The sequence below is a fragment of the Rhinolophus ferrumequinum genome, chromosome 9 (genome assembly GCF_004115265.2).
Source record: "Rhinolophus ferrumequinum isolate MPI-CBG mRhiFer1 chromosome 9, mRhiFer1_v1.p, whole genome shotgun sequence".
NCBI classification, from domain to species: Eukaryota; Metazoa; Chordata; class Mammalia; order Chiroptera; family Rhinolophidae; genus Rhinolophus; species Rhinolophus ferrumequinum.
In genome coordinates, this window is record NC_046292.1 from 20,988,251 (window position 1) to 21,002,539 (window position 14,289).

At 53.2% G+C, this 14,289-nt stretch overlaps 1 protein-coding gene across 1 annotated transcript; it reads right to left on the bottom strand.

Moving 5' to 3' along the window:
- Positions 1–658: 658 nt before the first annotated feature.
- On the bottom strand, positions 659–10,629 carry MATN1 (matrilin 1). Its single transcript, XM_033114806.1, has 8 exons — positions 10,322–10,629; positions 8,224–8,570; positions 5,510–5,732; positions 4,386–4,511; positions 3,508–3,924; positions 2,776–2,928; positions 1,844–1,924; positions 659–1,183 (listed from the first exon to the last, which is right to left on the bottom strand). The coding sequence occupies exons 1-8, from the start codon at positions 10,413–10,415 to the stop codon at positions 1,134–1,136; spliced, it is 1,491 nt and encodes a 496-aa protein (XP_032970697.1). The 5' UTR covers positions 10,416–10,629; the 3' UTR covers positions 659–1,133.
- Positions 10,630–14,289: the final 3,660 nt, after the last annotated feature.

The window sequence follows — 14,289 nt, forward strand, 5'->3', positions numbered from 1 at the left end:
TCCAACAGGGGCACCTGGGCCAGGCCAGGATCAGGCTGGGACCCTTCCCTTCAGCTTTCTCACAGGCACACTCACCCCATGGGCTCCTGGTACAACCCAAACCCACTCTCTTTTCTTCCAGCTGCATGAGAGTGACTCTGCTCAACTATAAGTCCATTAAGGGCAGGGACGGTGTCTTTCTCAGAGGCCACAATCCCCCCACTGTCTGACATGGGGTATGTGCTCTGTAAGTGTTTTTGTCTACATCAACCAATGAATGAATGAATGAATGAATGAGTCTGATCTGGGTCCGCCTCCCTTCTTTTCCAATGCCTGTTTTCTTTTGATGTCCTGGAGTCCTGGATGCCAGTCATGGCTCTCCAGTTGACCCAGCGCTGAGCAAGTCACTTCATCAGTCAGATGCTCAGCTTTCCCAGCTGTGAAATGGGGATGAGTCAAGTCTGTTCGGAGTAAGGTTACTGGGAGGATGAAATGAAATCAGGGAAATGAATGTGTAAGTGAAAAGGCAGGACAATGTGGGTTTGGGGATGGGAGCTATGGCCATCATCACTGCTACCCACCACTGTCACCATCCTGAAATCAACCCCATCCTTCATCACCCGCCACCCTCATCCGTCTTTTCTCCTGCTCCCCAAATAACCATGCTGCTTCTGGCCCATCCGGTGCTTAAGTTAAGTCACATTTAATTGTTTCTTCAAAAAGAAATAGAGAAATCAGAAAAGAGATTCACAGCACTTGCAGTCAAGAAAGGGTTAACTAAAAAAAATGGGAATATATTAAGCTTTTGATTGAAAAAAATGCAAACAAAATCCCTTTCACACTCACCCCTGTGTTCTCACTCTTGCACAGAAGCAGACACACACCCCGCCCTCAGGCACATACACATGTTCCCAGACACTCATGCACTCCCAACACACACACGCACGCACACACACACACACACACCCTGCAGGGCTAGCAGGCTGGTGGAGGAGGGAGAGGCCTGGTGTTGTCCCAGGGGCCTGCCCCTTCCAAACCCCCCTCACTAAACGGCAAAGCTAGACTAAAGTCGGGGCTGTAGGGGACACACACAGGACTCTGTGAGCTGCGTGCGGGGTGGAGCGATGGAGAAGCCGCTGCGTGGACAGGTGGCCTTAGACGATCCTGTTCTCCAGGACGGCCAGCCGCTTACTCACAGCTTCCAGTGGACTCGAGCTAAGGAAGGGGCAGGTTGACCAGAGAAGGGCAGTGATGTGTGGCACCTGGACTCCGGACCTTCACTTCCTGTTTCCTTCCCGGTGCTCTTCTTCCAGAGCTTTCTCCCACCACAACCCCCCATAGCACGTGTTCTCCCCAGTAGCAAAACTTATCCATCCACTGCCCTCAGAATGCTTCTCTCCAAAAAACAAAGCCAGTACTATGAGCCTCAAATCCCCAGCCCTGCCCAGTTGCAGGTTTAGGCTGGGTCCCCCACCTAGTCCTGACCAAGCGAGAGGACCTATTTGGGGCCCAGCTCCATCTGAGTGAGGACTGGTGTCAGTCGTCACCAAGAGCCTGAGAAGTGGGGTGTCCACGGACATCATGTTTTCCTGAGTGTGTCCAGAGCTCTGCGTGTGTCCATCTCTAGACAAACCTCTGCTTCAGTTTTTCTGCTTACCCTCTAGGAGCCCCCGCTTTAACAGGGTCAGTACCAAAGCTGGTGTACCTATTTGGTCAGAATACAGCCCACCTTAAGCAGGAGGCAGGCAAGGAGGAGCCCACCTAATCCGCACCACACAAGAGGGCGTGGCTCCCTCTCCTCTTCCCACAGTGCCCTGCCCCCTGCCCCTTGCTCCCCGCCCCCCGCTGCCTGGGGAAAGGATATGTTTCCTGGTCAAGGCCTGCAGCAGCCCCTCCACGTTGGCCTGGAATTTCACAATGGACTCACAGTCACAGGGGTCTTCCTCTGGAGCAGAAAGGAAGTAGGGAAAGAGAAGGGGATGGTGAGTGGTTGCCCAGACGGGAGGTAGGGTAGTCGCTGCCCAGGGCCAGGACTGGGGAGTCTTGGGGAGTGTGTGGCCTGGGACATCTGAGGAGGCAGAGAGACATGTCAAGTTCTTGGGACAGACCTTCCAGGAGTGATGGAGAGCAACCCCTAAATGCCTTCCTGATCTCCCGGACTCTGATAAAGAACTCCAATAATAGCCTCACCCTGCTGAGCCCCCACTATGTGCAAGACACTGCTGTTAGGGGCCTTCATGTCATCTGGGTGACTCCTCACCCCAGTCCTTAGGGATTGAAATCATTAACCTCATTTTACAAATGAAGAGCCCGAGCATTGAAACAACTTGTCTATGGAGAACACCTAGTTAGTATCAGAGCAAAGAGGAAAACGCAGGCATGTCTGGCTCTGGAGTTCATACTCTTTCCCACTGGGAACCAGGGTGAAGGTCACCGGGCAGGATCGGGGGAGGTAGCAGGATTCAAATCCTGGCTCCTCCAGTTATTAAAAAGTGTCTACCCGACTGGACTTGCTTTCCTGTCTGTAAGAGAGGGACAGTAACACTCCTACCAAATAGGACTGACTGATTTAATCATTAGAGAGCACTGAGAACAGTGCCATTCGTGTGCTGAGCATTCATTACGTTTGCTGGTAATAAGAGGTAGACTGGCCAGCCTACCTCTTGGTTCTGCCAACACTCGGTGCCACCCAGTTCCTGCTTTTCCCCACCCACATCCAATTCCAGAATGGCTCCATGCCCCAACCCCAGAGCCCCACCTGCCCCTCCCATCAATGCCAACTCTGGCCTCACTCACCCACGCAGATCCTCTTCTGCAACTTCTTGGCAATCTGGTTGATGGTCTTGAAGTCAGCCGTGTAGAAGTAGTGCTCTGCCACGGGCTCCGAGGCAATTTCCCTCAACTCGTCCTCCACGGCATTGCCCACACCCACAGCAAACATTTTAAAGCCTGCCAAGAAGAACAAGACAAATAAGGATGGCGGTGGTGACACGCAGCCGTGGCTGAGCCTCTTGGAGAATGCCTGGGAAATCAACACCAGAGCACCCCCTGGTGACAGCTGATGGAATTGCAGGCACAATGCCTGGGACAAAGACATGGAGGAAGTCAACATTTACTGGGATTCTACTATGTGTCAGACCTCTGTTGGGAGCTTTGTTATCTCATTTAACTCTCATAACCATCATCTGGTGGTTATTATTATCCTCATTTAGTAGGCGATAAAACTAAGGCTCAAGTTTGTCCCAAAGTAGGGCTACCTCCCAACAGTTGACATCTTCTTGGAAACATTCAACGGAAAAAGTTCCAAGCCCCACCTACAAAGGGACCACCAAAACAAGCCACTTGCTTTTCAGGGGCCTCAGTTTTGTCACCAGTATAAGAAAGACATGGATGAACCAATCGTTCCTATTCAAATTGAACCTGAGTGTAGGGCACTAATCAGAACAGACACTAAGACACATTACAGTTGGGCTGTGGCATGTACCCCTGGCCATCGGTGGTGTTCGGGGTCCAGAAGGAAGTGCCTACCAAGGTCCTTGGCCTTCTTGGCAGCATCATTGATGTAGTCCTGGCTCCGACCATCAGTGAAGACGATGCCCACCTTCTGGGCACCAGGCCTTGCCCCACTGGACACAGTGAAGGAATTGTCAATGAGGTACTTGAGTGCAGCCCCAGTCATGGTTCCCTTCTCCATGTAGGACATGTTCCGCACAGCTGCCTTGATATCTTTCTTGGTGTGGAAGCGGCCCAGTGGGAACTCCTGGCGCACAGAACTTGAGTACTGCACCAGCCCCACCTGGGCCAGCTTGTCTGACACATCCAGCGTGTCCACAATCTGGTTGATGAACTTCTTCACCAGCTCAAAGTTCTCCGGCCGCACGCTCTTGGAACCATCAATGAGGAAGACCAGGTCAGTGGCCGAACTTCCACCGCCACCACTGCAGACTGGAGAGTGTGGGAAGGTGAGAAGATGAAGCTGAAGACAGTCATCCATCCTGACCAGTGGCTGGGTACCCACCACACACCAAGCTCTGTGCTGAGGATCATCCCATTTTGTCCTCAAACTCCCTCTAGAAAGCCAAAGTTCCTCGCCCCATTTTACAGCATTGAAAATTGAAGCTCCAAAAGCTCTTAAATCACACAGCTCAGAAAGGCACCAAGACTTGAACTCAAGACTATGTGACTCCTTCCACTACACTAAGCCCACCACCCATTGTGACAAAAAAGAGGGACAGAAATCAGAAAAGAACTTTCTGTAGATACCAAACTCTAGAAGGCCTCTGTCACCTTTGCAGATTGGTCCAGAGGCAAAGTGCAGGGAAGCTCGGATGGGCTGGAGAGTAGCCAAGGCCCCATGCCCTCCCTACTCCACCCTCCCTGGGGCTGCCTGTGTCCAGCCCACTAACCATTGCAGGTCTTGCCATCACTGTTCAAGGTGAAGCCTTCTCGGCAGGCACAGGTGTAGGACCCTGGGGAGCTGACGCATACCTGTTCACAGTCGTGGTCTCCTGTGGCACACAGGTCTGACACCACTGTGGGGACAAGAAGAGACTCAGAATTTCACAGTCACAGGGCCTTGGACATCTCAGCCAGGATGGGCCCTCACACACTCAGGGAAACTGAGGCCCCCAAACAGGTAGTGTCCAGGCCCGAGACCCTCAGCCCGGGGCCGGAATCACTGCATCAGGGCTGACACCCCTGAAGAAGGTGATAATTCTAATGATAAAACTAAAACTTCCTGCTAAAAAGATAAACGTCACAGGGGTAAGACCTTTTCCATCTGTTTTGTTCACTGTTGTATCCCAGGTGTCTACAACAGCACACGCAGCAAAAAACACAGCACACAGAAGACGCTCAACGCATATTTGTTAAATACCACCTACTGAGCACTATACCAGGAGTTATTTCATTGCATCCTCACAATTAAGATACATGTTCTTCTTAGATCCATTTTACAAATGGGGAAAGTCCTTGCCCTAGCTCCGCCCCATCCTACTCAAGACCCCACCCCTTCTGACTGATCACATCCCAAAGATCGCCCACAGGCCCACCTCCTCTCTGCGAAGGACTCAACCTTCTCTTTCTGTCCACTGCTCAAGTTCCTCAGACCCTCCCGCATCGTGGAAGACTTTGGCACCCAACGCCCCAGGACATCGAACCACGCACAGGTTTTTTTAGGCCCTATCTTTACTGCATTCCTGCTCCTCCTTGGTCCCTGACAGGACCCTGCCACATAAAAGGGATCTTGGCATCGCCTCTGCCCAACTCCCTTAAACCTGGACTAGGGACCGGCCCCCGAATCAGGCCCCGCCCCCTAGCCCTGCCCCTGGTGCCGGTCCTACCTCAATCTGACCCAGGTTGCACCTCCAACCTTGCCCCAAATACACTTAGGCCCTGCCCCCAGCTCTGGCCCACCCCAGATGTTGGCTTCTCCTTAGTCCCTGCCCTGTATAGGCTACCACCCGGCCCCTGTCCCAACGCTGACCCTTTCAGCCCCGCCCCCGCCCTGGTTTCGCCCCGCCTTGCGCACAGCAAAAGGCCTCCTGGAACTTCTTCGACAACTTCTCTATGACGTTGTAGCTCTCCACGTAGTCAACGTGCTCGTCCTGCGGCTCGCTGGCGATCTGCCGTAGCGTGGCCTTGTCCACGCGGCCCACGCCGATGGCGAACAGCTCGATGCCACTGGCCCGGGCCCTTGCAGACACGTCCCGCACGCTGTCCTGGGGCCTCCCGTCTGTCACCACGATGACCACCTGCAACGCGTGGGGAAACGTATGAGAAGTGGCGGGTGGGTGGGGAGGAGGGGTTCTGGGGGCCAATGGCCCTTCAGTAAACCCCGGGACCGTTAGCAGAGGAAGAGCCGGAGACCCAGAGAGGCAGAATGGCTTGCCCAGGTCACACAGCTAGTTGGCTGCAGGTGGATCTGATTCCCCACTAGGATTCTGCCCCAGGGAAGAGAACGTGGCTAAAGGAAGACGGAGACAGGTTTTCTCTGGCTGAAAGACATGGCCGGGGTAGGTGTTTGTTCTCCCATCTGACTAAGGCCTCTGAATGTCTCCTCTCTCCGGCTGACAGCTCTGTGACCACAGAGGGCAGGGCCCTGTCTTCCCCCTCAGTCAGGGGCCTTTGAGGACAGGGCCGAACAAGTGGGCCCAACACCGTGCAGTTCTGCCCTTTAGCCACCAGAGGACGACAGAGACTAACGAATGGTAGCTGGGCCTCCAGTCTGGCCATCCTTCCCTTCTAGGCCCCGAGAGGGAGCCGTTCCCACATAGATGCCCAAGAAACGGAAGAAGGATGCCGCCTTTTCTCTATTCCCAGGATGCTACTATATGCCCTTTCCACAGAGGAAAAGACTGTCTGCTCTCCTCCACAAGGCTCCTCTGTTCTGCACCCTGGAAAGGGAGAGAGAAGGGGAGCCTGGCCCTCATTACCCCCTGCCTGACTCTGCCCTGAATGTGGACCCCCACAGCCCTGCCCAAGTCTGGAACTCAGCATCCAGCCCACTTGGCTGCTTCTCTGCTTCTGACTTGGGTCTGCTTCTGATTCCTGGGTCCCCACCCCTGGCCCGGGTGCCCAAGCCCCATCTTGTGACCTGTAGTATAGTGGTTTAGACAAGGCTGGGTTATAAATGCAGCTCCACAAGTTACAGCTCACCTTCTGAGCCTGTGTTTCTTCGTCTGGAAAGTGGGGTTGTGGTGAGGTTCAAGTGAGATGATTCAGGGTAAGAAGCCAGGAAGGAGAACTATTATTTGTAGTGTCGTTACACTGAGCCCCTGGGGAGTGACCTTGTACAATCTCTTCCCCTTCAGAGGCCTGGACTCCTAGCACCGAAAACCTAGCTGTGACTTCATTGCCACATGCATTCCCCCTGAGGTCCTCTGTATCCTTAAATCCCAGCTGTTCCCCTTCAACCACTTTAGGGACTTTGGATCCACCTTTCCCACAGGTGAATTCCAGGCTGAACACCTAATGTCTGCTGCCAGCTCCCCCAGACCCTCTGCCTCTGTGTCAACTAATACAGGAACTCTTTCATCACTTGCGCACCCCAGACCACGGGCCTGATCTGGGGTGAAACGGTAAACTCTGAAGATGTGACAACTGCAGATGTCACCACCATCCTCTTTACCACCTCTTTCCATAAGGATCACCTGGGGCCACCACATCCTCCCAGCCATCATGACCATCTACCTCACCTCATGTTGGAACTTGTAAGTGGCCCCCATAAAATAAGGCCAACAGGCTGCCTGATATCATTTCTTTGAGGGCTGTAATGGCTGGGAGTATATGCTATTGTCTGTGAACACTTCTACCACTTATTAGCTGGGCAAGTTGCTGAAGCGCCCCATGTCTCAGTTTCCTCATCTGCAAAATGGGAATACCACCTCCGAGCAGGACTGTGTTCATTCAACCGTTATGTGTCAGCATCTACTACGTGCCAGAGAGTGGTCTATGGATGAGAATAAGAAAGAGTACCTCTCTGGGCTGGGGCCCTGGGCAGGTAAGTGGTGAGTTCTCAGGCCAACAAGGGCTGCAGTGGGGAGGTGGAAGGACCACTGGGAGAGAAGACACCTGGGCCTCACAGGCCCTGGGCTGAAAAATTACACTGTGGGTACAAGGTCTGTGAAAACGCTCAGCGCTGCCTGGAGCCTTCGCTGACTGTGCGACTTGGGAAACATCGCTTGGTTTTTCTGCGCTCCTGCCCCAAAGGCTTATTAAATAAAAAATTAGCTAATGCTTATATGGGGCTCATTCGGTGCCAGGCACTGTTCTGAGCACTTTATGCGTATGATCTCATCTAGTCCTCCTAAGAGCCCTTTGAGAAGTTTTATGTTACTCCCCTTTTACAAGTGAGGACTCTGAGGCACGTGAGATGAAGTAACTTGTTCAGAGTGGCACAGCCAGGATGGTGGCGCAGGAGCTTGAACGCAGACAGACTGTGGTCATGTCCACGCCCTTAACCATCATGTAAACATCTGGACTGTCTCACTCTAACTTTGAAGAGCTCAGACTGACTGGGGAGGCAACGCCGACTAAACTGAAATAATCAAGTGCTCTCCTGGGATCGGAAGGGTGGTGAAAGATGGGCTCAGCTTTGCCACTTCTCTTAGCTGGGTCTGCTTCCCAACTATACAATGGGCACTTTGTAGGGGTGTTGGGAGAATGAGAAGGTATGCAGGCAAAGTGCTTAGCACACAGTGGGAGCCTGCAAATAGCCGGATCCCAGCAGGGCGGGCCATGTACCTTGCTGATGTCGGGGGAGCTGGCACGACCCCCTTCAGCATCACTGAAGGCCTTGGTGACAGCAAACTGGATGGCCAGGCCAGTCATGGTGCCGGTGGACAGCGGCCGGATGCGATGCACGGCCTGCAGCAGCGCGGTCTTGGAGCCGTGGGCCCGCAGCGGGAACTCCTGCTTCACCGAGCTGGCATAGTTGACGACGCCCACCCGGGTGGCATTGGGTCCCACATTTAGGGACTCGATGACCTGGGACAGGAACACCTTCACCTTCTCAAACTCCACGGGCCGCACGCTGCGTGAGCTGTCGACAACAAACACCAGGTCCGTGGGCCGGGTCCGGCAGAGGTGCCCTGGGAGGGGCAGGAGGAAGAAGGCAGAGATGGAGCAGGGGGTAGAGGTCACTCGAGGAAAGGAGCAGAGTATCAGCAGCTACTTAGGTCCTGACTAGAGGCCTCAGGCCGAGGAGACTGGACTTGAGCCAGGCTGGCTGGGTCCTTTTGCCAGCATGTGGGCACCTGGGCAAGCAACTTGCCAAAGTCCCCACAGCTCAGCCCCTGGGGAAGAGGCTCACCTCCTGGCTTAGGGTAACTCACTTCACTTCTCTGAGCCTCAGTTTCCTCGTCTGCACAATGAGCTTCCCTACAGGATCTTTTGAGGATGAGCAAACGTGCACATAGGGTACTAGCACAGAGCGACGATGGCCTTAATAAAACCCACTTCTCAGGTTGCAGCCCAGAATGGCTGCCATAAACAAGGGGCAGCTGTTTCTCCCAGCTGGGCAGGAGGGCACTGAGGGCGGGCCCTCCAAGGTGGTCACAGTCCTAAAGGCCAACACACTGCCCATCAACCTGGCCACTTTCATCTGCGCATCAAAGCAAATCACCAGTTCCCTCAGCCCGGCGCGGCTGGCTGGCTGGTGTCCAAGGACAGGAAGAAAAGGCAGGAATTCCTAGTGGTCACCTTGGCAGCCTGATCAGGTGGGCCCCAAGACACACCCCTGAAGAAAGATGTCTTTCCAGGCACCCTGGGAAGCAACACCCAGTGCTGGGAAGTGTATGGAGTTGGAGTGAGGCAGACGGGTTCAAATCCTGGCTCAGCCACTCAATGGCTCTGGGCAGGTCATTGCACCTTCAGGAGCTTCAGTTTTCCCATCTGTCCAGTGGGGAGAAAAGGCTTACTGCTTGATGGTGTCACTGGCCTGGATCCGCAGCCTGTGGGGCTCTGGACAAAGGCCCTTCCCTCTCCATACTGCACTAAGTCAAACTGAACAGAGCTGCTTCTAAGCAAGGATGAAGGAAGAATCCGGAACGGAAGGCGTGCTGGGCTGTCCCAGATCCCAGCCACAGTGCTCTACACCCAGGCGTCAGAGTTCCTCAAGGAACCTTTTAAATGACTTTGCAGCCACTCCCTGGTCCCTGCTAGCTAAGGCTACAAATACATAAACTGAGGCCCGGAGAGGGAGGGCGAGTTGGCCGCACCATAAAGCAGGGTTCGGGAGTGAGGAGGCTCTGGGGCTCTCACTGTGTCATCTTAGGTCCTCCTGTTCCGGCCTCAGTTTCCCCATCTGTACAGGAAGAGATGGGTATTCTAGGATTCAGTGTCCAAGGCTGAAACTCTGGGAGTGGTACAGCATGCAGGAAGCCCAATCTGGGCTGTGCTAGAAGGGCTGGTGAAGGGGGAAAGGAGTCTCAGCCTTCCAGGGCTGCACTCATCACAGAGTCATGAGCTCAGCCTGGGCTTGGTGCAGCTCCAGACATCAGCGTCTCTCTGCGTAGCTTCTGCCCTAAGTGACCCAAAAGTCAGCAGTCCCTGCAGCATGCATGATCCCTGAGAAACCAGGGAAGGCTCTGGGCCTCCAGAGAGGGGCCCACTCATGTCCCCTGACAGAACAGACTGAGGGTCACCCCTGACTGAGGGTCACCCTGCCTTTGTGAATGTCACCATCTCTGTCCCTGTACCATCCTGCTGGCCACCGAGCCTCCCTGCCCATCTCCGCATCCTGGATCCCATTGAACCTCTGCCCATCTCTCTGCCCGGTCCCGCAGGTTGTTGGTCAGGGGTCACTCATCCAGGGTCCCCCACCTCATATACGCCCCCTCACCTCTGGACTGAGGGGCAAGCCCAAGTGTGCGCGAGGCCAGGAGCAGCAGCAGCAGACCGCAGAGCACAAGGCTGGTACCAGAGACGACCCTCATGGTCCTGGTAGCGCGGGCACAGCCGGCACAGTTGTGGGGGCCAGTGGGGTCCCAGCCTTATCAACCTTGCTGCCCAGCCTCCCAGCCAGGCGGCCCCCTACTGACGTGGGGGCGCCCTGCCCCGGTCCCTAGCCCCCTTCGGGGGGCGGGGCTGGGCTGAATGGAGGTGTGTGTGCTGGGAGAGGGAGGGAGCCGCCTGGCTTCAGCTGGAGAGGCCCCTGCAACCACAAGGGCTCCTTTGCCTACAGAAGCAACCAGAGCTGCAGCTGGAATTCAGGAAATCTCAGGTGGGTGGAGGGTGGCTCCTCCAGGGGCTGGAGCCTGCACTGACCCATAGCTGCCACTCGAAGCCCAGGGAAACCTGAGTCCGATGGCCTCACACCCCAGCCCTGCCCTGCCCCTCATCCCACACCAAATTCTTCTCTTACCTGCAACTCCAACCCCAATTTCCTCGTTGAACACACTTCCCCTTCTCCAGCCTCGCCTGTCCCCTGCCTCTCCACGGGAGCCCTGCTCTCCAGCTACACCTGGATTCTCAGAGTTTTCCTCCAGGCCTTTGCACAATGCAAGGCCATCTGCCCAGAATGACTTTCCTCCCACTCACTCTGCCTAACAGAATCTTTCAAGATCATAATCGGAGTAACGCGCACATTAGTACCTGATATGAGCAAGTCAGTAGAGAAAATGGTTAAGAGCACAGGCTTGGAGCCACATTAGCTGGGTTTGCTATATATTATTTGTGTGGCTGTTTTTAATTTACTGCATCTTTCTGTGCCTCCAAGTCTTCATCTGGAAACTGGGGATGCTAACAGTGCCTACCTCCTAGGGTGGATTAGAGGAGCAGAGTTATATGAGGAAGTTACTACTTTATCCCCATTTTCCAGATGAGGTACAGAAAGACCGAGGTGAAGTAACTTGTCTGAAGTCACACAGCAAAGAAGTGTAGGGCCAGGATAGGGCCCCAGGCTAGTGCTGTCAGCCACCCTGCCTGCCCACCTTTCCCCTACTCCCCTGGGCTAGGCCCCCCTCCCTGTGCTGCTGTGCATTGTCTGTCTCACCCACAAATGGGTAAGAGTCTGGCTGGTTAATCTCTGCCTTCTGGCCCAGCCCAGAGTCTGCATAAAAGAGCAAAAATAAAGGCTTGTGAATAAAGGAACATAACCAGGAATGTCCCTATAGTTAGTTACATCTCGGTCCAGTAGTTGATGAAATAAAGCAGAAGGAGCATGGGCTTGGCCACCTGAGAGACCCAGGTTCAAATCCACTTCTGCTGTTGACTGACTGTGTGACCTGGAGCTGGTGACTTAACCTCTCTGAGCCTCAGCTTGTTACCATGCAATGAAAATGGCAGTACTTGGCCTGCCCACCTCACTGGGACCGTGTGAGGAGGCAATGAGAGGACAGAAGTGGAGATGAGGGTCCAAGAATTACCGTCTTCCCAGGGGGCAGAATCATTAACACTTAAAGCCTGTGCATGTCACTCTATGTAAATTGTACTTTAGTAAAAGGAAATGTACAGGCTTTAAAAAAAAAAATGATTGCCAGGCACAGTTGACCCAACCAAGCTTCTCACAATCTCCATCAGTAATGGCACCATCATTGACTATATCGCTGTATCTCCTTTGTTCTCCTGACAAACCTGTGATGCCAGCAGATCTGAGTATATTAGCCCATTTCTCAGACGAGGAAACTGAAGCCTGGAGAGATTCATGACTTGCCTGAAGCCACCCAGCCAGTTTAGAGGCAGAGTCAAGCCTGGAACTCAGATCCACTCACCTTTGTCCCAGCTTTAGAGAACAAGCAAGTTAATAGCATTTCCCTCTGACTGTCCCCATTTAAGTTTCATTTATTCATATAATTCATAGCACTCCCCAATTCAAAAACCAAGAGACGGCTATTTTCTTTTCTCTCTACAACTTAGAAGCCTAATTGTCTTCTCCAGAGACGCCAGGCGTGATGGCTACGGTCCACGTCACTTCTCCGAATTGTGTTATAAATGTGTTACCTGTGTCCCCCGGGGGGCTCGCCTGTCTCGGTCCCCGGGAGCCAGTGTGGTGCCTGAAACAGGGTATGTGGTGAGCAAATAAAGAAATGAACTAGAAGAAGAAACTAATGGTGAAGGGTCCGACCAGAGTCAGCAAGGGTGGCCGACCTGTCACCCTGCTGAAGGTGGACGAGGAAAACGTGAGCTGGAGTCCCCTCGCCCACCGCCCCCTCTCCCCAGTGGACAGGGCTGTGTCCAGAGCTCAGGGTACAAAGCTCTCTTGGCCAGGGCAGCAGCTGGGCCCATGAAATAGCTCTTTCAGCTCCAGCCCTGAATGGCAGTTCTATGGACTCTCAAAGGAACACAGGCGCCTTCTCTGTGTCACTTCTCCGCTCATTAGTGGAGCCACAGAAATATGCTACAGGTAAGTTTTCAGGAACAGCGATGGGTTCCCCCAAAAAGGGGCAGCTTTAACATTCCATAGTGGGAGCAAGGGCTTACAGGGGAGGAGACTTGGAAGTTCAGCATATACATTGAGGAAAGAAAATAAATATTTGTGTTTTTAAAGTGTGAAACATTTTTCCCCAGGAATCAAAATTGGGAACAGTATGTCCGGTATTGGCCAGAGGGAAAAAAAAATGTGTTAAGGGGCCTTCCTCCAGGCTGCTCACCCGTCAGACAGCAGCCGTGAAGGGCTCCCGCTGTTCCCTCTTCTTGTTTTCACACACCTCAGGTTTCCAGAAACTTAAAGCTTTTAGTGTTTTATCCAAGAGAGAGCGTTTGTGATAAAGTGAGAGGCTCCTGGGCAGAGTGTTGCTCCACAGAAAGTGCACGGGACTCCCCCTACCAAGCCCAAGTCTCAGTTCTTTTCCTAAAGAGCAGGCCTGGTTATCTCGAGCTGCCAGGATGAGAGATGAAACCTGGCCTAGCTCAGCAGGTCCCCTTCGTTCTTGGCCCTCCACCATCACTGTTTGCTGGATCCACATATACCTTTACCATTATTTATTGAATCTTTCTCCCTTTAAACCTACTTTTTGAAAAAATTTTCCTCCTCCTATGAAATAATAGCCATGAAGTCATTGGTTTGATGTAGTTCGTATGTTCATTCCCATCTGCCTTCAAATAAATTGGAAACCAAGTAAATTTAACTTTGTCATCCACTGAGCACCAAAAATGATTGTGCGTTCTGCCAATGGCAGGCATGCCAGACTTCAAGGAACCCTGTGAAGTGGGGAAAAAAAAAACTGTGGAATCAGAGCTGGATTGGATTCCGTGTTCTGGAACCTGCCAGCTGTGTTGACTTCAGGTGATTCCCTTCTGTTCTTCGGTGTCATGTCTGTAAGTTGGGATCTCAATGCCAGCGTCACAGGGTGGTTGAGAATGAGATATATTGAATGCTGCGTCAGTGTTGTTTTCACCATGGCTTCTGTCTTAGTCAGGATAGAACTAGCTAAGCTGCAGTAATGAAAAAGCCCTTGGGTCACAATGACCTTAATACAAGGGTGTGTTCTGTCTCGTGACAAGGGCTGGTGCTAAACAGGCCCTCTCAAGGCTGCCTCTATCTTCCTGTGATACCCTGTCCAATCCCTCATGTCCAGCCACATGGATGAGAGAGAGACAGCAAGTGTCTCTCTTAGCGGCCTCACGCAAGGAGTGCACCCCACCTGACTATAGGGGTGGGATGTAGGTATTTAGTGAGCAGCGACCCTCTCTGTCACCTTCCCAAGTGAAAAAGCTTCTGTTGGCCCCATATCACCTCCCGGTGCAGATTTAAACTTAGCTGGGCATTTAAGGCACTTCACAAGCTGTTTCTTGCTACCTTTTCCCGGCCACTGCCAGCCTCTCTCCATCCCCTCCTTTGTTCCTCTCTCTTCTCTACCACAGAATGAG

Excerpts from the sequence above, each read along its gene's own strand:
- MATN1 (XM_033114806.1), bottom strand. The coding sequence starts at position 10,415 with ATGAGGGTCGTCTCTGGTACCAGCCTTGTGCTCTGCGGTCTGCTGCTG. Across the intron at positions 5,733-8,223 it reads GCTCCCCCGACATCAGCAAG|GTGGTCATCGTGGTGACAGA; the intron begins GTACATGGCCCG and ends CACGCGTTGCAG. Across the intron at positions 4,512-5,509 it reads GTTCCAGGAGGCCTTTTGCT|TGGTGTCAGACCTGTGTGCC; the intron begins GTGCGCAAGGCG and ends TTGTCCCCACAG.